Raw genomic sequence first — 23,871 nt, 5'->3', positions numbered from 1 at the left:
TCTTCATAAGTTCTATTTTTATTGTTAATTTATTTAATAAACATGAAACAAGGAGAGCTCCCGTTAGACCAAAGGGACTCACAATGAAGAGGTTTTTGCTCCTGCTGTCAATTGATTGCTGTGTGGTGAAGATTTGCAACCAAAATTTAAAACTGATGGTTATCTTGAGAGAGCTTCAGTAATTTTACAAGATTTGACTAGAGACTATGTGACCTGTTTTTGTGCAATTAGTTTACTCTCTACAGGTATTTTTAAGTTTACCCGCAATATTAAGAGCATTTAGCGCTTGGAAAAAGAATTATCTTCAAACACTGAGAGGGGAAAAACATGAAGGAATAATGTGTCCTATGATTTCTCAGCATGCAGGATAAAAGTGAAAGCCATTAAACTCAGGCATAGGTGTTAAACTCCACGGGGAAAATGAGAAAACAACACCCTTCCTGTCCTATATTAGTCTTGACTGTTGCCATCATTAATTATCATTAGTGGATTCAATTTCAAAAACAGCGTGGTGTGATAACCAAGAGACTGATTGCATGTGACACTGTATATACTGGAGCTTTATTTGAATATTAGTCTTTTTGAATAAATAAATAAACAACAGGCTTACACAAATAGATTTTAAACATTTTGAGAGAATAATTCTGCATAAGACATATGAATTTTATTATTTTTGAATATGAGTGAACGTACATGCAGGCACTCATGGACACACGTTATTGATCAGCATCTGGTCAACTCAGCATAGCGTAGTGCAGGACTTCATACATTTGTTTGGCAAGCAGGAGGTTATTGGTTCATTTCCAGCCAGAGATCCAGATCCTACATTGGTCTCATTTTCCACTTGGCGGGCAAATATGTTAACCACTACACTACACTGTTAGCATTGCTGCCTCACAGCAACAATGTTAGCAGTGCTGGGTTTGAAACTACCATCTGGCTGGGGCTTGAAGTTTGCCTGCTCTTCTCATGTCTGTGTGGGCTAACTCTGGGTTCCTACTACAGTCCGAGAACATCCAGTTAGTCGAGTTGGGTTAATTGGTGATTCTAAATTAGATATGAGTATGTCTGTCTCACTAAGTTGGGCCTGCAACAGGCTGGCAACCCGTTAGGAGTGTACTCTAAATAGTTAGCCATACAGATCTGGTGCAATGTGGATCAGGAAGTGCTCAAAGGTGGGGGCTTTGGTTGTCTGATCCCATTCTGCTGAAACTGGTTCTTGAGACATATAAGATTACTTGTATTATGGACAAAGGACCCAAACGAGTGTGTGAGACTGATATACAGCTAGATATAATTGGGAACACCTCAGGATACAGACTGGGTTCTGGAACCGGTCTCCTGGTGAGTGGTTGGAGTATAATCCACTCTGGAGTTGCCTTCAGTGTGAGGCAGTGAGAGGGGGTGGTCAGAGGTAAAAGTGGGCCACAGCGATCCAGCTGATTAAGTTTAATTACGTTTTTTAATACAGTTTAATACTGTAGAGCCAATATATACAGGTTGCAAAAAAGCAAATAAACTTTTAAGCAATTTTTAGCAGATTGGAGCTTTTAGATATTGAGTTTTTATGTTCAGTTGACCACTGAAATAAAAGTTCATTTAGATAATGCACCAAAATAACAACCCACCACCCCCACACCCCCCCAAATAAACATACATGTTTCTGTGTGGCTGCTGAGTCTTTCTAAAAAGTGGGAGTAAATTCAGCTTTTGGAAAGCAATAACGATAGTTTCAGGAAAGTGTTCTTTTATATTGTAAAATTTGGTTTACATTGTAAAATCAGAACTTGGTGTCCATATCCATAAGCTTGGTGCTTATGCTGGATACGAGCTGGATGTTGTGTGGCTGTCTTGGCTGCAACCTCTGCAAGATCATGTGAAAGGTGGAAACTGTGGTCTGGGATTGGCATACTTTGGTGCTGGTCCTCCTTTTTAAGGAGGAGGGCCAAGGGACGTGTTCTAACTTGAACACGTCCCTTGGCCCTTCCCGAGAAGGTGTGCACAAGGGTGCTGGAGAGGACAGTCCATCCACTGGCTGAACATCAGATTCAGGACAAACAATACATTTTCCTTCTTTGTCGTGGATTACTGGATCAGATCTTTATCCTCTTGAGGATTTTTTTTATGTTGGGTGTCCTGCTCGGCGGCACTTCAGGACTATAGGTTATCAGGCCTGTTGTTAAAAGGCTACGTGGTCCATGTACAACTACAGAGAATGCTTTTTTTGGTACCGCTGAAAGTCATACTTGCAGCAGTACAAGTCAGACAGTTTAAAATAAATCTTAACAAAACTGTGACAGATGGATTCTTGCTGACCCTGTATTTTACACATGGGGGCAACTTTCAACAAATCTGCAAGTTACTCACTTTCCAGTTCTTCCTTCTCATAGTGGATGTTCAGCACAGAGCTGGTTCCTCCCTGATCTACCACCACCTCCTCATCAGGCCTCTGATGGACACAGATATAAAAAAGACACATGTAAGCATAATGATTCTGCTTTGATTTTTTTTTTTGGTGTAATCAATGCTCTTTGTCTCTAGTAGCCATATTGATTCGGTGGAAATGTTGATCGTCTTCAGCCTTTAAAGATTAGGCCCTGAAAGAAAGTTTTAAAGGTTATTAAGTCAAGAAGTTTCCTGATAAGGAGAAGCTATTGTCACCGCAAAGGAAGTTTTTCCACAAGAAGCATCAAATTCCTGAAAGTTATTCTTAGAATGTCTGGTATGGACACATGCAGGAGGACAGGCAGGCGTGCACACTCGGCAGCACACACACACACACACACACACACACAGCAGAGGTAAAAAGAGTATGAGTGCAAGGCTCTACTGTCCTGGGGAAATCAAATCAAATTAACAAAGAGCCATTTCCATTGGTGATGAATCTGTTGGCAGACTGCTGCAGGATGTTGCTGTTCTAAGAAACAGTGCAGTTAGCTCACATGCAGTGTGTTTTTCATGGTGAGTGTATCTGACCTATGATAATAAGGGCAGATTGCTCCAAGACATGTTACAAAATGTTTGGAGTAACTCTACTGCTCCATCGTATCTGTTTACAGGATGTTTACAAATATATTACCACAATGAATTTTAAATGAAACAACTCAGATGCAGACTTTCAGATTTAATTCAGTGGGCTGAACAACAAGATTACATAAAAATGTGAGGAACTAAAGCATTTTTACACATAATCCCTTCATTTCAGGGGCTCAATAGTAATTGGAAAAATTAAATAACTGAAAATAAAATGTTCATTTCTAATACTTGGTTAAATACCCTCTGCAGGTAAAGGGCCTGAAGTCTTGAATTCATGTAGTTCACCAGATTCTGGGTTTCCCCACTTTTAATGCTCTGCCAGGCCTTTACTGCAGCAGCTTTAGTTGTTGTTTGTTTGTGGGCCTTTCTGTCCGAATTTTAATCTCCAAGATCTTAGATCTTAGCAAAGTCCAATCTACCCTTTATATTCTTGAGGTTTATGAATGACTTGCACCTTGCAGTGAACTCTATGTATTTACTTTCATGCAGTCTTCTCTTAATTGGTAGACTAGACAGGAGCCTACCTCCTGGTGAGTGTTGTTCACTTGGTTGGCTGTTGTGAAGGTGAAATGATTCTGTGATCATAAACCACTGTTGTCTTCCATGAACACTAGGTCTTTTTGTGTTGCTGAGCTCACCAGTACTTTCCTTCTTTCTCGGCGTGTATCAAACTGTACATTTGGCCACTCCTATTATTGTAGCAATTTATCAGATGGGTTTTTTCCTGTTCACAGCTTGTGGATGGCTTGTTTCACTTGCATGGATCACCTCCTTAGGAGCTCATTTGACCCCATGTTGTCTATTTAAACCAAAGTCTTCCAAATGCCAGCACCACACCTCAAATAAACCCCAGGCCTTTTATCTTTTTAATTGATAATGACATAACAAAGGAATTGCCCATACCTTTCCATTAAATAGCCTCTGAGTCAATTGTCCAGTTACTTTTGTTCCCTTTAAAAAGAGGGCGACACATGTTAAGGAGCTGAAAATCCTAAATCCTTCATTCAATTTGAATGTGGATTAAGTGAAAGCTGACAGTCTACTCATCATGTCTATCCATTATATAACTATAACTGGGATATGTTTCAGTAAACCGGTAAAAAAAAAAAAACATTTGTAAGTGTCCAAATATATATGGACCTAACTATTATAGTATGTTGTTGGTTGGAGCTATTACCAGTAAAATACATTGACAGTTGTTGTAGTTTTGCCTCTGTACACCACCACGTAGATTTTAAATTAAACAATCAAGATGTGATTGAATTGCATACTTTGTGTAAAGGGGTTTTCCACAAATGTTTCATTAACAGAATCAGACATTTTTATACATAATCTCCCATTTTCAGAGGCTCAAATTAACAAACTAACAGGATTTTAAATGTAAAGATTATTTTATTACTTGGATGAAACTTTGCAGTCAGTGTCTATCTAAAGTCTACAACCCATGGATATCACCAAATGCTGTTTCTTTCCTTCATGTGCTCTGTCAGATGTTTACAGCTGTTATCGTCAGTTGTTGCTTGTTTGTGGGTTTCAGTAACTGAAAAGCTGCCCTACCTGGCTGAAATCAGGTGACTGATTTTAACCCCTTTTTTGCCTTGAGAAATTCTGGAGTTGCTTTTGCAATATGGTTTTGGGTATTTCCTGTGAAGCACCGTTTGATCACTACGGCAGAATTAAGCTGAATGCTTTAGCGAGTATAGCTCTGTACACTTCAGAATTCATGCTGCGACTTGTGACAGTCCCATCTGGCAGCCAGACATTCCCCTGCTATAATATTGCCTTCATCGTGTTTGAAGATCATATGATATGCTTTGGATCATTACCTGTTTTTCTCATTCTCCATATGTTTCTTTTCCCATCATTCTGGTACAAGTTCGTCTCAGATTCATCCAAAGGTTGTTTTTTTGTCAGAACTGTGAGTGCTCTTTTAGATATTTTAGCAAAGTCTAATGTGACCTTCCTCTTCTTGAGTGCTGTTGTAAATGCTTTGTGCCCATTCATGAAGAAAACACTTGATTGTGAACTTTAATATATCTACCCTTGGTTTTTCAGCCTAATGATGGCCTTCCTCACTTGCACTGACTTCTCTTTGGTCCTCATATTTAAAATGACAGTCAACAAGTTGAATCAACTTCAGAAATTATGTCTGTCTCCTTTGTCAGGGTGAGGAGTTAGGCCATTCGTGAGGGACTCAGAGTAGAACTGCTACTTCCTCCACATCTGGGCTCATCTTATCAGGAGACGGCCCTGGGCAGACTCAGGACATGCTGGAGAGATTATATCTCTCAGTTGGCTTGGGATGTGGTTGCCACCACAACCTTTACCTAGATAAGTAGCAGAAAATGGATGGATGGATGCATTTGTCATGAAATAACAAGGGAACAGGTCTCACCTGCTCATGAAACTTCTTGTTTGTCAGCGGGCCAATTATTTTTGAACCTTTAAAAATAGGGATATATATATATAAATATATAATGCTAAACATTTGTAAACCCCTTGAAATAACGATGAACAGCTGCACTTCAATCACATATTGTCCTTGTTAAGTTTGAAGTTATTTAGATCAATTTGGGGTCATCTTCCTATAATTAAGCGATGTCTGGGGTAACAACCTCACAGATGTGGTCACACTCCTCTGTGATGATTTATTATTTCAGTAGTTCAGATAACATAGCTCAGAAATAAAACTTCCACTCACTGTGACGTCTACTTTTGCTGACGTCAATATGCCTGTGACAGTGGGCACTGCACCAGTCTATAAATAAATGTAAATCGATGAAGGGATGCATGATGCCATAAATCCCTACCAGCAGCACAATACAAACACACATGCAGACACTGATATATATAATCTGCTTTCTACACTATGCATGCTTTTGCCAACTCTGTATGCATTGTGTTTACATACTGGCAATGCTACTGTGATTGCATGTGGGTGGATGCAGAATTCTGTAGAACAAAAAATACAGATTTTTAATCAATAGCTTTAAAAACATCTGATAATCTAATTTAGAGCAAAGCTGTTTTGAGAGCATTTGTCTCAACAGGTGTGCATGAGGAATACACAATTGTCATACCATATACTGAATGATGGCTGAGAGTATCTGGATAATCCATTCATTGCATTGCCTTTTAGGGGAAAAACTAAAGGGGAAACACTGAAGACTTGCAGTGTCTCTGTCAGCAATGTTTTGCTGTGGCTGGGATTGCTGCATAATGACCACAGCAGCAACAATAGTTGCAATATGTCTTCCCGAAGGGCTTTTGGATTGTAATATTAGCTTGGTCTACAGCAGAGCCACTGACTCACATTTGTCAGACATACACATAAGAGCAAGAACCTGGACAATGCTACAAAGTATTCATATGAACACAATACATATGGACGATTAGCTCTTTCAATCATCTATTTGAAAATATATCTGAATGATGACTTGCTAAAATTCCAGAAACTCCCTCAACTGCAAATTGTTTCAGGGTTTTCTTGCATGTGCGGCCCATTTCAAGTCTCCCAACAGAAATTCAACGGGGTTCCAAACTTTGGCTTTCACTGGGGCAGTCCCTCAATTTATTCTTTTTAGAACCATCCCTAGGTGGATTTGATGGCACGCCTAAAATCATTGCCCTGATGAAAGGAGCACTTCAGAGAGATGGCCTTTTGCTTGCACAAAATGTCGAATCTGAACAAAGGACGAAAAAAAACCCCATAGTATAAAATTATGACCACAGTTGGAGAAACATATCCTGATACATAAAGCCTGTCAGGACACAAAACATCTATTGCACTCCAGTACCCTGTGTGTATCACTGTGTGTTATGGAGCAAGAGCTTTTTATTTCTCACAGGGTTTAACTGATAAAACCCCACGCATGTTTTATTGCAAGAACTCAATGGTTTCTGGCTGCACTTATGAAATGTGATTTAAAAGCAAGACAGTGCTGTAAGTGTGTCTGTAACTTGAAGTCCCAAAGCAGTATTTAATCTCCCACTTTCTTTAGCCTCTCCATGCTGCTAAAAATGGAACAGCTAAGCATATTAACATAAGATTCTGATAAGGAAAAAGTAATTAACATGCAGTTCAGACAGATGAATGTCTTACTCTATTATAAGCAAAAATTCAAATCCACAACACACTTCGGTTATGTTTTATAACAGCCTCTTTCAAATGAGCTTAAAAGAAACACAATGGGTGGCCTGGTGCTGCCTTCTTGCCTCCTTTCACATCCTCTCTACCATATCAGCGCTTTGGGATTTCTTTTTTCTTCTTCGGTGACTGAGCACTTCATATTCCCAAGCCAATTCTGTTATTTCAAAGATTAAGGGTACCTAATTAGGTAGTCAGGCTTTGGCCAAAGACCGAATGGGACTCAAGGTGTATGTGGGCTACATGTAGCAGTTAAGTGCATCGAAGTTTCATTTAATTCTACAGATGCTTCTGAGGCAGGACAGCCATACAACAATACATCTGCTGATGAAAATAGGACTAAAACGCTGTCAGCTTATTCACAGAGGGTCACCACTGTGAGCAGCTCCACATGTTTTGGTTACTACTTTTTTTTTTTTTTTACACCGGATGCACTTCCAAAGGGATTTGTGTCTCATCCCAGAATCAAACTGGGGCTCTTTCACTTGTTGAGCAAATGTGTAAACCACTACACTACAGAGCCATGAAAATAACACTTGACTAATAAACTATTTACTCCAGAGTAATGTCTACTTTTTATCCTTTTGGTTGCTTCCTTAGGTGGTCTCCACAGTGGATTATCTACCTCTATCCCTAACATCCTCCTCTGTCACACCAACCCACTGCATGTCCTCCTTCACTACACCCATGAGACTTCTATCTGGTCTTCCATATTCAACATCCTTTGTCCAGCGTATTCACTGTAATTTCTCAAAACATGACCAAACCATCTCAGCCTTGCCTCTCTCAACCTGAGCTGTCACTGTGTTCACTTCTAATCCTGTTCCTCTTTGTTTTCTTTGAACTAGAGTTAGCTATTTTAGATTTATATATCTTAAAAAATAAAAGTAGATACTGGTGATCTGTTTTTAAAGATTTATGTCTTTATTCCTGATAACTGGACTTACAAACAGGGGCAGAGGCTGCATCAGTTGGTTTGTTGGTTTATTTTATAGTAATGCAACTTTTGCTTCAGAACACTGTCTTGATCAGTAAAACTGCAGTTTGCATTGGAGCGGTTCGCAGCCGAGTGTGAAGCAGCGGGGATGAGAATCAGCACCTCCAAGTCTGCCATGGTCCTCAGCCGGAAAAGGGTGGAGTGCCCGCTCAGGGTCAAGGACGACTTTCTGCCCTAAGTGGAGGAGTTTATGTATCTCAGGGTCTTGTTAATGAGTGAGGGGAGAGGGGAGATGCAGTGATGCGGAAGCAGCACCGGTTCGTAGTGGTGAAGACAGATGAGCATAAAAGTGAAGCTCTCGAATTAACAGACCCTTTACAGGTTCATCTACATCCCTAACCTTACCTGTGGTCATGATATTTGGGTATTGACCGAAAGGACTAGATTGAAGATACAAGTAGTGGAAATGAGCTTCCTCTGAAGGGTGGCTGGCCTCTCCCTTAGGGGAGACCTAACAGATACACAGACTAGGCACACAGATGATAGGAGGAGAGGAAAAACCTGAGAATAACTAACAAAGAAAACTATGAATACTAAATCAGAATAAAAATCTTATCTGAGCAAAGGTAATATTCAAATTGAAGACTAGAACAAAGTCAAACAGAAAATGTCAAACAGAAACTGAGTCTCCAAAGTGAAAACACTGGATCGTTACAAACAGAAGTACTGTACTGTATGTACAAAAGAACTGGGAAGCCCACTTTCAATTTACTGGTAGCATCACATAAAAGTTGGGACACACTTTGGGCCATGTTTAGCACTGTGCAGCATTCCCTCTTCCATTAAGTCTGTAAACATCTGGGAATGTCTGAAAAGACCAGCTGTTGGGCCAACTATAACTGGTCGACCTAACTTCTTGGGACATGTTGCTGTTCATTGCATTCTGTTTTATTTACATTTTAAACAGAGTTTTGTTTATGATTTTTTAATTAGGGTTTGCATTTATAAGAGCGAGAAGAACATGTGGAAGATATATCATCTATACAAACCAGGTCATTCAAATCTACTGTTCAAAGCTCTGTGTGCATTCACATGTAGCTGTGATTTTCTCTCACACACAATGCCCCAGTAATCTTTGCAGCTGTGCAGGTGTTGGTTGTTTCATGCAGTTTATAGGTTTGGGCTCAGGCTGCAGGCAGTCAGCTCCATTAGAACTGCAGCTTTACTAAACATATAGACACACTCCAAAAGAGGGACGACTCTAAAGGCTCTTTGTCCCAGACAGGCCATCAGATCAGATCAATTAGTTTGTTTCCATTTACACACACGCACACACGCACACACACACACACACACACACACACACACACACACACAGACTGAGACATCTAAACTCTAAAACAATAACTACAACTACAGACTGAGTGAAGCTGCATTATACAGAGGAAAAGATGCAACATGAAAGAAATAAAAGGTCGCCACTGTGGGCGAGATCAGATTACACAACCATGTATCTGTTCCATGATTATGATGTTCTTTCTCCTCAGTCTATGCTCGTGACTCGCAGCCCGCAGTCATCTAGGTCACAGTTGACTAACAGCACTTCCTTAATGGCAAATTCATGCAAGTGTGTGTGTTTTTAACAGGTTAATGGTTCCCTGTCATTCACAACTCACCTCTCCTGTGTCACGTTACATGCTTCAGCTAATTAAAGGCTCACATGGTACTCAAAGTTTTGTTTGTTCCCTCTGTGGGAGCACATCTGTGACCCTCAAAGCACGCACGTGTGCGTAATTTTCCACTGACAGAGCAAGTCATTTGTGTGATTCTGCCTGTTTTTATATCCTGGCAACCGGACCTCTTTCTTTACTCTTTTCCTCAAGCTCAACATCTGCCACCGTACTGAGGTGGGATTATGGCTCAATAATTTCCCCAACAGATTAGCACGACTGTACCACAGGATCAGTTCACTGCCAAAATGGCTGCCTGTCCTTGAGGTTCTGTCCTTTACCAGCATCTCGGCGGAAACAGTCGACCCTCACCGAAGCTGCTTTGTGACTAAAAAGACGTGATAGTGTTAATTCAAATATCATGTGAATTCAAAGCTGGAAAAGATCAGAACTTAACTGCACTGTATTTTTGTAAATAAACTCTAGCTATGTTTTGCTTTCTTGGGACATCAGAGGTATTTGCCCTCCAGATTTTCCCAAAGTAATGCGACTTTTTTAAAGGATGGTCTTTTTAACTTTACTGAAGCTTTTTGTTGATGTGCAGTGAAGAGACAGTAATGTTAAGAAGCAAAATTGTGCGTAGAAAAAAAGACAGCGCCTTTTCCAGGGAATTAATCTGATGTTTTATGCCCTTTGAATTTTTTAAATATTAAAAGGGTATGAAATAATATTTTTGTTCACCTAGTAAATGACAAACTGTTAGAATGGAAACAAATGATTCTATGTATTACACTTAGCCAATTTCAAAGATCTACCTGCTGATGACTTTAAACACCTCAGTCTAGTGTCTCAGTATGAAAATGAAATGTGAGTTTGATACCTCTGAAAACGCCGAGCAGGCTGTCCCAGAAACATGTCAGATTCCCAGAGCAGGGTTGAATGTCCTACTTAGACTGCTGATAAAACCTGCCTGTGATGCAGGACGTCATCTTTAAGATAAGTATTATTTGACAAGGTGTTCTCGAAAAGCATCAAAGAGGATAAAAAACAAAACAACATATTGAACTGCTTATCGTCCCGAACAAGTAGAGCAGCAATGATTTGAATCCCCGTGTCCTAGCTGAGCGGGGCAATCGATGCTTGGCACTAAAATGCTCTCTGACTCCAACGGGTCTGCAAAGGAGCTGTGAGTGGAGTCAGAGCTCGCTGGCTACTGTAAAGACTTTGAGCTCTTGATGGAGAGCTTTGAAAACACAAGAGGCAGGAAAATGATGCGCGTATGAGCAAAAAAATTGTTGCAAAAATAAGCCTGAACTTTCAAGTCTTTTGAGATTTCATTCCTGACTTGACCAATCATAACATTGATTTCGCGCTCTGTAACAAAAGTTTTTCAGCAAATCTTTTGAGACAAAATTTCCCTTCTCCTCCTTAACTGTGTTTCTCTGGCGTCTCCTATTTTTATCTTCAAACTCCAACAACACCCCACCTCCCTTTTCAATGCGCTATTCCCCACACACAAGCACTCTGAATTGACAGCAGGGATATACGCCCTGACTCAGACAACTGGGTCTGTCACTTCCAGACTGAGCTTTGTTTCTGAGAGCCTGCATTGGCACTTGGCGCCATAGCCCCAGGTTATTTAAACGTGTCCATAGCACGGTGACATTACAGATCTGGTGCAGACGCATGTGACAGCGCTTCACTAAGAGAAGGGGATGAACATGAATGGTGGAGAGGAAGAGGTAATGGTGAAAGAGTGAAAGAGGAAAAGAGATAGCTGGGGGAGGTAGGATGAGAGGGACGGCTGTTTTGACTGTATCAGCCCACGAGTAGCATGACTCATACACACCTTATTCAATGCCACATGTTGAATTCAGCCTCCCTGTAGCTCTCTCTCTAATTATTTTCCTTCTAGAAAGATTACTGCCAGCTCAAATGGCTGTGTGGGTAAAAGACTGTAATATATACTGTAATTAAAAATCACACCTTCTACAATATAGTACACAATAAGGTTAAATAATCAAAAGCAAACACTAAAGCGGGCTGAGCACTGAGTTTTGCGTTTTTAACTAATTCTCAGTCATCTGAAAATTGAAAATAAATAAATAAATACTAGTGCCAAAGTCCAGGGGACCAAATGATTCCCAAAGACTCTTCTACACCATTTCCTAATTTTTGAAGAGTTTTTCACATATCTGTGATTATACACGCTCTTTCAAACTAAATGGCTGCCAATAATTGGACGTGCTGGTCATGCCTCATTACTATAATAATGTATTGAGCGCCTTAAAAATGAGAGTTTTAGTACAGTTTTCACATAACGTGGAGACTTTTGGAAACTAGAATGTTGCTCTTTAAAGTACACATTCATTCATTAGATGGGGGCTTATTGATCACGGTCACTAAATGGATTCTATACCAGTTAACTAATTAAAATGAAACTTTGGGGCCGATGCCAAATAGTTGCCGTAAAGCGACTAAACTGGGAACTGTGACAGTTTTGTGCTTGATGGGCTTAAAATGCAGACAAATGCACGATGTGGAGAGCACTAACTTATTAACTGTAACTGAAAATCACTTATAGTAGCAGGCCTGGGAGTGATACTGTGAACATTTGAAAATGAATACCTGTTTAGTTGGTTTAGTTAGAGATCTGGAAGTCATTGCAGTTTGTTTTGACTGTGTCTGTAGGCTTGTTTTTGCTGGTATTTGGATTTATTGATTTACATTTCTGTTAGATAAATGAAAGTAGTGAGGGAAAATTAAGTCGTCTCAATCAATACAATACTTTCCTTTATTGCAGGTACTGCAAACGCAGTGCATGAATGGCACTAAAAAAAATTACACTGTGCCTACTAAAATGAAGCACTCAAGTTTGTAACAGTAAGACTAAACTTTATCAGTGGTTAAACTAAGGGTGTCCAAAATACAGCCCATGGACCAAAACCACCCTGCCAGAAGATTTAATCCAGTCCTCAAAGGGCTTTGCAAAGATGGAGGTCTGAGTCATTGTCAGCTTTACAATCTTTTGTTGAAAAAGACAATTAGAAGCTTTTGACCAACATCCCGGTGACAGTTAACCGGAGTAGCTGTCATGATGCATTTCACTCATTTTGGACCTTAGAGTTCTTTGCAATGGCAGCACACTGGCTGAATGTGGACATTTTGTGAAATTTCACTTATTTTTCTTAAAACATAGTAGTTTATTAATTAAGTTCAAGTTGCTCTTTGTTCTATGCAAAGGTTGTGCTAGTTGTGAGATCAAATTTGGCTGCATGGGGCGAATGGACTAAAAAGTCAATTTATGCAATCAGTAAAGAGTATCTGATAACATTTACACAATAATTATTTCCCAAGCGTGACATTACCTCGCCTGTTTAGTACTTGGAGAAAGACACATATATAAAACTGACAATTTGCTTGATACAACAACATCTGTTTGTCCAGTCCTATATTCATATTCTTCCACGGTTGCACTTCAGCTTCAACTGATTTGTACTTTTTCCAGTAGTTGTATATGTAGTTACTTTGTATCTAAACCAAATATTTAAAAAAAAATTAACAAACCTCTAAAAAATATTTATATATATATAATGCAGTATCATAGATTAAACGTGGAAGCTGACATTATTCGCCTTTTATGGCAAGGAAACATTAATACTTATTAATTATTACATTAATTGTTATTATTAATAATGTAATAATTAACCCTTCATCAACGTATCTTTGAATCATGCAGATATATCTAAGTGAAACTGTTCTATTCCCAGCCTTACTGCTGTTATCCATTTTTACATTTTGCATTTTCCTAAAAGAAATTACCTCTCTTTTCCCACCACCTGAGCCCCATCAGCAGCACCGTGTGAGAAATCAACAGGTTGCAGGTGGTATGAAATGCAAAGGTCCACAACACATCACAGACATGGTGGAGAGACAGTTATACAGATTTTAACACAAGCTTAGATAACGCTAATATTTGAAGAGCTTCTGGCCATTTCCTCTCCCTTACTGAAAGCTGGCTAATCATGTCAGAGACTTCCCAGCTCACCTCTGGTCTTACTCCATCTGTCTCTGGCCCAGACAGGATGCTATGAATCAAAAGGGTGACATGACTGTTAGGGCAGGCTGCATCAAGTCCATTAAGCTGCCCAACTGCATGCCAGGGTGGTTATAATCAGTCTGTTCAAATGTTAATGATTGTCAGTTTGAATGAAGCCTGGTGTGCTCACTGGCTTTCTTATCCATACTGCTACTGAGATTCTGTTAGAGGACATGACACATGCACATCAGCAGGACACTGGATCAAGACAATTTCCCCTTCAAACCACAGCTTTCCCACAAGCTGTCCCCCTTCTGCCTGTATGGAAACAGACCCTCCTCTTTATAGAACACCATGTGAGAATGGCGTCAAGGTCATTTGAGGGTAACTAAGCAGAAATAACACGCCGTTCAACTAAAAGTCAGCAGAAAATCCACCACACATCTCTTCCTTTTATTCTGCCTCGTGCACACGCGTCGTTCGGACCAGCAGTTTTTAATGAGCGCTGTGTTGGACAGGAGGAAAATATCTAATCAATAATCTGCTGCACTCTCACAGCACCGTGTCCACGGCATTTCCAGAACGCAATCCTTCATGTATTCTTGTGCGTTAGTCCCAGGAGCTACGACCCCTCTGCGCATTTCAATGTTCTCCGGAATCAGTGCACGTGTTCGCAACTCAGAACAACATCAACAACATCCCCCGATTACAGCATCATCCTGTAGGGCAGGAAACACACCTTAACATCATACAAAATGTTTTACTGAGGTCTCTTAACCATTAAAATGTTTAGGTAGAATAACGAAATAAAAATAATATTATAAACCTTCCGGAGTGCTCTCAATCTTTGAGTTTGAGAGAATCTCGAAGCATGGGACTACAGTTGTCCGAGGTTGTGTGCACCCTGCTCAGTGCCAGCCCACAGCGTCAAAGCAATGCAGCACACAGTAAAAAACCACTTTACCTGGTAGCACAGTATACTCTCGGGGTCGTTGACTTGCGCGCTCATGGTCTCCTGGTTATCCTGCTTTACCTTCACGGAGTGTAAAGTAAGACTTTCACTGAGCCGCTTTGCGCTGTTTTCGGACGTTTTGAGTGAACAGTCACGAATGGGCTACATCAGCTCCCTTTGTTTCTGCGGCCATATTAAGTGTTTACATCTATCTCAAAGGACTAAAGCGAAAAAAACTGTTATTTTGCTCCTGTGTTGAGATGATTTCCCAGTCGCGCTTCGAGCTCCCCTCCCTCCTGCTGTAGCTGTGTGAAAGCAGGATGCGGAGAGCATCACTGCAGCCCCATCCAATCAGAGCGCAGAGGTAAGCAACGAGCTGCGACGCATTGCTGCTACCAACACGTTGAAGCCAAGACTATTATGAGCCTACAGAGCTTCTTTACAGTGTTCTTTCCAGCAGTTTCCGGTTGTGCGACTACTGTGTACAGCAAAAGGTTCAATTCCGTCTAAAACGACTGCATAATCTTAATATGACAAATAACTCAACCTACACAATAATTTATACTAACATTATTTATCTTGTTTAAAGTTCATTGGTGCTTCTCCTGTTTATTGTGCGTATGTTAGCTTTCTGTCTGTGAAAAACGTTTAATTAATAAACTTTATTTACTTACTGTAGCGCAGATCCCACCAAACTAAATGTGAAGCTGGTATGTTTTAATGGGACAACGACGCACATCTTACTAATGCTAGTAAGTGGTCTGAAATACTGAAATCCACAAAAAACAAAACAAAAAACATGCAGGTTAAAAGTCTGGCATATCACGTGAAGGCTGCTGTATCATATATGCATAAATGTACGTACCATTTACGAAAATATAACAATATGCAATATGCAAAAAAAGTCGTTCACTCATGTGTTCCTCTTTTTCAATTACAAAGCTGTTAAAAACGGTTAACTGTCATTTCAGATGCATTTCATCCTGTCTAGAAATCATATTTGGGTAAAGCTTCATCTTTACCAGTTGAATTCATTTTAAGAGACTGATCTTTGTAGGAAAAGGCGTAAAAATTTCCAACCTAACAATGAAATTCATGCAGTAGAATAAATGTTTTCATGTAGTCCAGTAGCAAACCACTCTACCTGGACTAAACTTTGTGACTGCGGGTTTCGGGTTACAAAATACGCAGATTGGTAACATAATATTAGGCTGTAACAGACGCTAGTGTTGCCTTCTTGGCGCACCGGCTTGAACGAACACAGACCTTCAGAATCTGATTGATCCAGAATATACCAGAAGTCTTCGGATGCCATCGTGTGTTAAGCTGATGCATTACGCAAAGAAAGATCCATGCGTAGTAAATGACATAATTTACCATTGAAGGCAGTTATTTACGATGTAGCACAGATGGGTTCCTTTACCTACGCAACATGTTAATCTTTATTGATAGATAAGGAGATACGATTTAATTAACCAGGCAATAAAAGCAACAGTTTTTGTTTGTTTGTTTTTTCCATCATTGACCTCGGCATGAACTCTTGCCTACCAGTCACGTTGCAGAGCACTGTATTGAATTTTGGCAAGCTGACCCTCTTTAACCACTTTGTCCATTCACACTGAATTCAAAGTGCAACTGCAACGGGATATTTCCACACACATATCATGTATGAGTGCCTTAATTGTCCGTGTGCATGTCGCATACACCTGTAAGCCACGCTGTTTGCAACTGATAGTGTCCGATAGTGATCCAGTTTCTTCAAGGCATGCCTCAAGGTGGTGGATTTTTCATCCACCGGCGTGGCGTCCTGTTTCTCCTGGACACTGTTGTTGGGGCAACTATAAACTGTCTGTGGGAGCATGCACGGTTGTTATGGGAACAGTGTGCGGCAGCATGAAGGAAGCCGGACTGAGCAAGTCTATGGACGCATACAGATACAGCCCAGTTCAGTGGGGAAGTGACAACAGAGGTTTGTATATTCATGTCCACTGTAAAATAACACCTGGTTTTATTTGAGATTCATTTATTCGTTATGCCTTTTTAATCGCTTATTTAAATCATGGAGAGTTGGCTTATCAATCCACGGCTGGTCATGGTGTATTCGTTTTATGTTTCTACTCGTGTGCGCGCACCTGCGCCCTTCTTGCGCGTAGCTCTGCCAGTCATCACAGCCTAAATCAGTTCAGATTAAGATGCCTGATTAACCCAATTTACATCCTTCTTCAGCTGCTGCATAGACAAATTTAGGTACCACATGCCATACTATTTATAGTAAAGCCTCCTCTATTTTTCAGCTGCAGGGGAAACAGTAGCCAGTAGCCTAAACAGCATGTTTAGGTCTACAGTGAAAAGGTATATTTGGATATTGGAATAATGTCCCTATAAATTTGGATCTACTTATATTAGCTTGCTATTCATAGATCTGTATAATTTCAAATCCTATAATATGATGTAAAAATAGTGCAACTGGATGCATTTTTGCTTTCTCTTTCACATTGTGCATTGGTCAGTTGAAAAGAGACCTACAGACCTCAGCGACAAATGCCAGGTAAGTCATTGTACATCTGCTGGTAAAAACATAATTAGTACTTCATATTTAAATCTGGAGTTTGTTCCAGTGTTACAATCCACAGTTGCTCCAGTGGGGGGAAGGATACGATCCAGTGTACGTAGCCTGCCAGTGATCAATCCAGACAGGCTGAAAACAGCTAAAACGCTGGTGGACAAAGCTGTGAAGGTGATCATATGTAAAAACAGATTTTTATTGTAATGCCACAGTTGATTGTGTCATATTTTTTTTCTTCGTTTCTCTTCCCGTCATTCTCAGTTAAGGAAAGTGTTTTCAGTGCAGGGACCCTATCCAGTGATCCGTGCTGCATTATGGGCCAGAGGGTGGGTTGAACGTCGTTTGCCACATCCTGTCCAAAGATCACCTACTTACCCCTGCGTTGAGGAGGGGGATGGTAATGATGGGCTGATCTGCAGTTATTTTACTGGTAAGGCCAAAAAGAGAAAGGATTGCCCCCCTCTAAGTGTGGGAATAATTAACAGAGAGTAATTGTAACACAAGTTAGATGGATTTCCCTTTAGCTGGTAAACAAGAAATCGTATGCTGCATTACAGATGCTAGCCTCTAACACCTGTAACCATGCATGTATACACACACCTCTTATCTTGTGACAGAGAGAGCGGAGGAAGGCGAGAAAGGGGAGAACCTTGATGACATGTATGATCTCATGGTAAGATAAGCTTTAGGTGTACCCACTAACTTAACACAGATATCTTGCCCAGTGTAAAGCCAAAGGGACTTTCACTTGTGTCTTTGTTGTGACTCTTGTAGTCTCGCCTTGTTCGAAATGAAACAACGTATTTCTACTGGACGACACGACGGGACAACATAGACTGTCGCTCCTTGCGGCACGACCAGATGACCAATCACTATGCGAATGCTGGAACATTTACCACAAAGGTAAAACGTTTCTAATGATTAGCTGGCGCATACATTTTATTTAGCTCTTTTCCTGCAGTGTAATTGTTTTGTTTTCAGGTGGGACTTTGTGTGAATCTGCGTAACCTTCAGTGGTTTGACACAGCGGATCCAGACACTTTCTTCCCAAGATGCTACAGGCTTGGAGCAGAGGATGAAAAGCATGCATTCATAGGTCTGCTGTAAATTACATATAACAGAAAAAAAGATGTTCTACAAGACTAAATGAGGTGTAATTTAGGTGCAAAGAATTTTTAAGTTTACTTATGTCCAATAGCTTCTCTGACTGTTTTTCTCTTTTTTATGAACATAAAGAGGATTTCAGGAGAACAGCATGTACCAGTCTGCTGCAGTATGTGGTTGAGACAAGTATTTGGAGAAGAGATGAACCAGAGGGGGACAAACAAAAATCCAAGAACAGTCTCGCTGAAGGTTTAGAAATAATTTCTCACACATAGGAATAAAAATGCTTTTGATGCAAAGTTTGGACAAGAGGGAGTATAACGGTGCAATATTCTCTCTCTCTCTCTCTCTACAGAGTTGGATAATGAGGAGCATCGATCTGTTGGTCCAGAAATTATTAACACAGCCTTACACGTGTGTCAAGAGTTTCTCAGTGTTCTAAAGCACAGCGACATTGATGTAACAGCAGAAATACCGCCCTCGGTGGAGGAAGCGCAATGGGCAGAGTTTCTTAAACACTACTACATGGTTGTGCAGTGAGTTGAGAGATTTTCTGGGAGCTTCCAGGGTTTTTCTACAAATTGTCATCGGGTTACACTCGTTTTATTTTCATTACTGGCAGTGGAAGTCTGCTTATAAAAATCAATTTAGGTTGCTAACAACTTTAAAAGGTATCTGAAATAGCAAAATTGGAGTTCTCATTAGTCAGGAGAAGATCCCATAAGGGACGTGTGTGTGTTTCTTATCTTGGGTCTTCTACCAGAGACCTAGGAATTTGAGGGTTCTGCGCAATGTCTTAGCTCACTGCACTCCTCTGGACCTCAGGTGTTGTGTCTCAAATCTGCTGGAGACCATCTTCCAGTTTACAGCTTACATACAGTTTACAGATCCCAGTTCTCCCATTACCACTGGGACCACTTTGGACTTTAGCTAGAGCGGATGTGCTCTAGTTGTACTTTTCTATTATCTTGTGCTCTTTCTTCCTGATGTTACTGACCACTGAGATTGTCGCATCTATCACAACTATGGTCTTCTGCTCTTTGTAAACCACCACCAAGTCTGATTGATTGGCCCGCAGCTGCTTGTCTGTCTAGAACTTGAAGTCCCACAAGACCTTAGCCATGATGTTTCCAACCACGTTTGGTGGTGTCTCTCATTAGGACTTGGGAACTTCTGTATGCTCTTGTACACTATTCCCTCCACTTAGTTGTGCCTCCCAGTGTACGGTGTCCTGGCTTGCCTCTTACATCCTGCTACTATGTGCTGGACTGTCTCTGGGGCATCAGTCTGGGTCCTGTCGCCTGCGGTAGACTCCTGCATACATCCATCTGGTGCTTCCTGTGCCGCCATGATCAGAGCCTTTGTGCTGTCCTTTTCTAGCTGCTGGAAGGATTTATTCATGTCAGGTGCCACTTGTAGCTGTCAGTGGTACATCCCATGCAATGGCTTAGTCAAGTCAATAAGTAAAGGTTGGGGTTAAATATAGAATGACATGCTATACATGTTCAAAATACAGAGGGCTTCAGAAAACTACCACTACTATAAAACTGTATTTGCAATTCTAACAATAACATGTTTATATGCAGTAAAGGCAAACTGATCAGGGGCAGCAGTGTATTTGTGGAGCGTTGCCAGGATATGTTAACCAGACTTCAGGCTGTTTGCCCACAGCTGGACACAGATGGATTAAACAACATCTGGATCATCAAACCAGGTGCCAAATCAAGAGGAAGAGGTTAGGCTTTTTTCTGATAATTTACCTTCGTAATAGTTAATATGATACTTACATAGCAAGCTTGCTTTTTTTTTTTTTTTACAGGTAAACAGCTGTGAAAAATATTGAAGAAAGCAAGCCTGGTTTTGTTTTCAGACATTCAACTGATGAATGGACATAATTAATATATATATATTTTTAGATTTTCCTTTTTATTTGGGAAGTTATATTACAGCAAAATAGAAAAAAAACCACAGCACATACATAAAAATTACGTAAAAATTATATGTGCATAATAATATAGTCTGCCAAGACTACAGTAGCACAACATAAATTCTAGCATCAAGTCTTCTGTGCAAACTTTCTCATAAAAACATTTGAAAAAAACCCTATATTTTATTAACATCCCTGTTTTTTCGGTTTTGTTTTACTAATTTTAATACATAGAGAAGAAAGATGTCATACTCTTTTTTTCCTCCTTTCACTGTTTTTATTTCAAGACTCACATAAGTTTTTTAACACCACTGTTTTCATCTCAACAAAGATATGATTTGTAGTCAAGTCTGGCCTAAGTGGAATTATATATGCAGGTATAGCTACTTTGCCTTCACTCTCATTTATCTTTAGTAGATGGCTGTTCATTTTGGAGGGCTCTTCTTATTTTTATTGCGCTTTGCAAGTCATTTTTTATTACTTTCTGACAAATTTCAGAGGACAACTTTGTCCAGGGATCATTTTTGTTTGTTGAGCTGTCAAATAGTTTTCTGTCTGCGATCATGCTCGAATTGTTGGTCTTGGTCGCATTTCCTTCCATCTGGCTGCACACAAGAGGCCTTTATTGCACTGCACAGCAGTGGTAAAGCCAAGCCTTCTTTTTATTTTTGAAGTACTTTGTATTTCATTATTGACTTTATGTGTGTTGTTAAGAAATTAACATGACCCATTCTTTGAATGTATGCTGGGAAATTTGACATGGTATTGACTGAAAGCTGGCATAGTGAAATTACTTTAAAAAGACTGGAAAGATATGAGATTCCATCATCAAATATCAGATTTGATTCACGAGGTCATCTTAAACACTGCTGAATCAAATAGTTGTCAAAATTGCAGTTCTGATTTTGTGTTTTAATCAACTCTGCTTTCACCTCTTTTTTCACTCCCACACCCTCATCATCATTAGGCATTATGTGTATGAATCACCTGGATGAGATTTTGGCACTTGTGGACACTGACAGAGCACTGACAAAGGAGAGTAAGTGGGTGGTTCAAAAATACTTGGAACGACCCCTGCTGGTCCACTGCACAAAGTTTGACCTCCGTCAGTGGTTCCTTGTAACTGACTGGAACCCTCTGACTATCTGGTTCTACAAAGAGTGCTACCTGCGGTTTTCCACTCAGCCTTACTCGACAAAAACTCTGGACAGGTCAGTAAGAGTTTTCAAACAAAAGACAAAAAATGAAGGTTACAGTTAAGTTTTACGGTGTCTTTTATCTAGAGTACTTTGTGGATGTTCCCATTTTCTACCATTTTCCTCAGCTCAGTCCACCTGTGCAACAACTCCATCCAGAAGCACTTCCAGCCATCTCGTAACCGCCATCCAGGACTGCCGGAGGATAATATGTGGTCCTGCTCACAGTTTCGCTCTTTTCTGCAGCGAGAGGGCCGTGAGACAGAGTGGGAGTCGGTGGTGATACCAGGCATGCAGCAAGCAGTTGTCCATGCTCTACAGACAGCCCAGGATTTGGTGGAGCCCCACAAGGCAAGCTTTGAGCTTTATGGAGCTGATTTTATGTTGGGCAGAGATCTGAGGCCTTGGCTTCTAGAGATCAATGCCAGCCCTACTATGGCCTGCTCCAGCACTGTGACTGCGCGGCTCTGTCCTGCTGTGCAAGTCGACACGCTGAGGGTTGTGCTAGATTGGAGGACTGATCCCAGCGCTTACACAGGAGGCTTCAAGCTTATTTACAAACAGGTTGGACTGGCTTCAAAGCCAATTGCTGTTTATTTCCAGGATATTTCTACTTAACGATGAATGCCATGGAGAATTTTGTGATTTGTTTTTACTTTATCACATTTTCAGGCTGCAGTTGAAGTTCCTCAGTATTTGGGAGTGAACCTGCTAGTGGAAGGAGCGACCATAAAGAGATCCAGACATTACAGACAGTCTTTTATCTCTAACTCACCTCTCCCTCATCAGGTCCATCCAGAGCAGTTATCTCAAGCTGTGGCTGAGCCAAGACACAAACAATTCAGTCAGAAGCTACATGCAGTTGCTGATTTTCCCCTTTTAGGCAAGGAGAGCCAAGTGAAAAAGAGCCAGATGACATCTACATGTCCAAAGAGGGAGCACGATAGAAAAGCAGAACGTCAAAACACCTGCCCTGTTCGCAAATCCTGCCGCAGCGTGGCATGTGAACAGCCTGCGAGTGTACACACTGAACCTCAGAAGAAAGCACAGCGTTTGGGATTACGTCGCCGTGTCAGTGGGGCAACCCTGGTGCCAAGGAGTCTATCCTTTTCCTTAGACCCGGCATGTTGTACATCAGAGGGTAAACATCAGTCCATCCATCATCATGCATCACACACGTCCAAATCCTTCCTTTCCCAGCGAAGCTCTGAGCCACAACATAAGATTTCCTCCAGGGTCTTTCCGGCACTCCAGGGTCCCCTTCCAACCCTGGAGATCTTTCAATTGCAACCAAATATTGTGACTGGAACTAACGTTTGTCATAATTCTGCCTTTTTATCTCACCCGACTACCCACAAGCACCAGTTATGCCTAAACTCTCAAAGGCAAGTCAAAGCTAGACACAAAGGGGAGCTCACAGAAGAACATAAGTACAAGAGATGTTGAGTTGATGGAGATGGAGCACAGCCAGAAATGCTGAACATAATTTACATTTTAATGGGCTGAAGCCAAATTAGCAGAATATCTGTTAGTTTATCTATATGCATGTCTGTACAAAAGTTTGGCCTTTTTATAGGATGTGGGTATTTCAATTCCCCACCAGGTGGCAATAAAGTTTCAATGATTAAAAAAAAAAGTTTTAAGGTTTGGTGATGACAGGAAATAACCAGAGAAAATCATTCTGGGTCCACAGACACGCTGATACATTTAGCAACACCTATTTAATTGAGTGTTTCGGTGCTTTTTTATAAAAATAAAATTTAAATGTAAAAACAACTTGGAAAGTTATTTTTTAAGTGATATGGGTCTTTATGCCCCAAGAAGAAGAATCTTTACTCTACTGATTACAATCATTTTCTCAAAACATTCAGACAGTAACACACTTGACTGCCACAGGTTTAATCAAATTCATGTAAACTATCGTTAACTAGATTTTGTTGAGCTGTGTGTTAAATAACATATGTGGATAAAATAATAAAGTTTTTTTCATATGCTTTGTCATAATTTTTTAACTACAGACAGGAAACAACGAGAGAGGGACAGTCGAATATGACTTGAGAAAACATGGTATTCATCTTATCCACTAATTTGCTACTGCTGGAAGCAGCCATCATAAGATGGGTACACTGTGGTCTCATCCCTGAACGATTACCGGCCAGTTGCACTGACCTCGGTAGTAATGAAGGTGTTTGAGAGGCTGCTGAAGAACATCATCTCCTCCTCCATCCCAGACACTGCAGATCCACTGCAGTTCGCCTACAGATCCAACAGATCCACAGAGGATGCCATCGCCCACG

The 23,871-nt window shown here is 40.5% G+C and overlaps 2 protein-coding genes across 6 annotated transcripts in view; one reads left to right on the top strand and one right to left on the bottom strand.

Moving 5' to 3' along the window:
* The window catches only part of slc4a8 (solute carrier family 4 member 8), a 33,861-nt gene extending 18,757 nt beyond the window's left edge, over positions 1-15,104 (bottom strand). For both annotated transcript variants that reach the window (XM_004544933.4, XM_004544934.4), the window contains exons 1-2: positions 14,794-15,104; positions 2,368-2,449 (exon numbers count right to left, since the gene is read on the bottom strand). In XM_004544933.4, the coding sequence (XP_004544990.1) occupies positions 2,368-2,449; positions 14,794-14,838 (127 nt within the window). In that variant the 5' untranslated portion in view covers positions 14,839-15,104. The remainder of the gene's footprint in view (positions 1-2,367; positions 2,450-14,793) is intronic.
* A 1,302-nt stretch (positions 15,105-16,406) lies between these two features.
* On the top strand, positions 16,407-23,523 carry ttll3 (tubulin tyrosine ligase-like family, member 3). 4 transcript variants are annotated; one of them, XM_004544936.5, is made up of 13 exons: positions 16,411-16,750; positions 17,292-17,329; positions 17,400-17,518; positions 17,609-17,777; positions 17,965-18,020; positions 18,122-18,250; positions 18,329-18,443; positions 18,584-18,700; positions 18,807-18,987; positions 20,038-20,186; positions 21,346-21,589; positions 21,703-22,138; positions 22,247-23,518. In XM_004544936.5, exons 2-13 carry the CDS (start codon positions 17,323-17,325, stop codon positions 23,018-23,020), a joined length of 2,496 nt encoding a protein of 831 aa, XP_004544993.3. In that variant the 5' UTR covers positions 16,411-16,750; positions 17,292-17,322; the 3' UTR covers positions 23,021-23,518. The 4 variants fall into 4 exon arrangements, with proteins under 4 accessions (XP_076740096.1, XP_004544993.3, XP_076740097.1 ...); XM_004544937.5 differs by lacking the exon at positions 16,411-16,750 and adding an exon at positions 17,082-17,133; XM_076883981.1 differs by having other exon boundaries at positions 16,407-16,750; positions 17,292-17,518; positions 22,247-23,523.
* The last annotated feature ends 348 nt before the right edge of the window (positions 23,524-23,871 follow it).

This window comes from Maylandia zebra, linkage group LG5 (assembly GCF_041146795.1).
Source record: "Maylandia zebra isolate NMK-2024a linkage group LG5, Mzebra_GT3a, whole genome shotgun sequence".
NCBI lineage: Eukaryota > Metazoa > Chordata > Actinopteri > Cichliformes > Cichlidae > Maylandia > Maylandia zebra.
The sequence above is the reverse complement of the archived record's forward strand: the minus strand, read 5'-3'. Positions and strand labels throughout refer to the sequence as shown.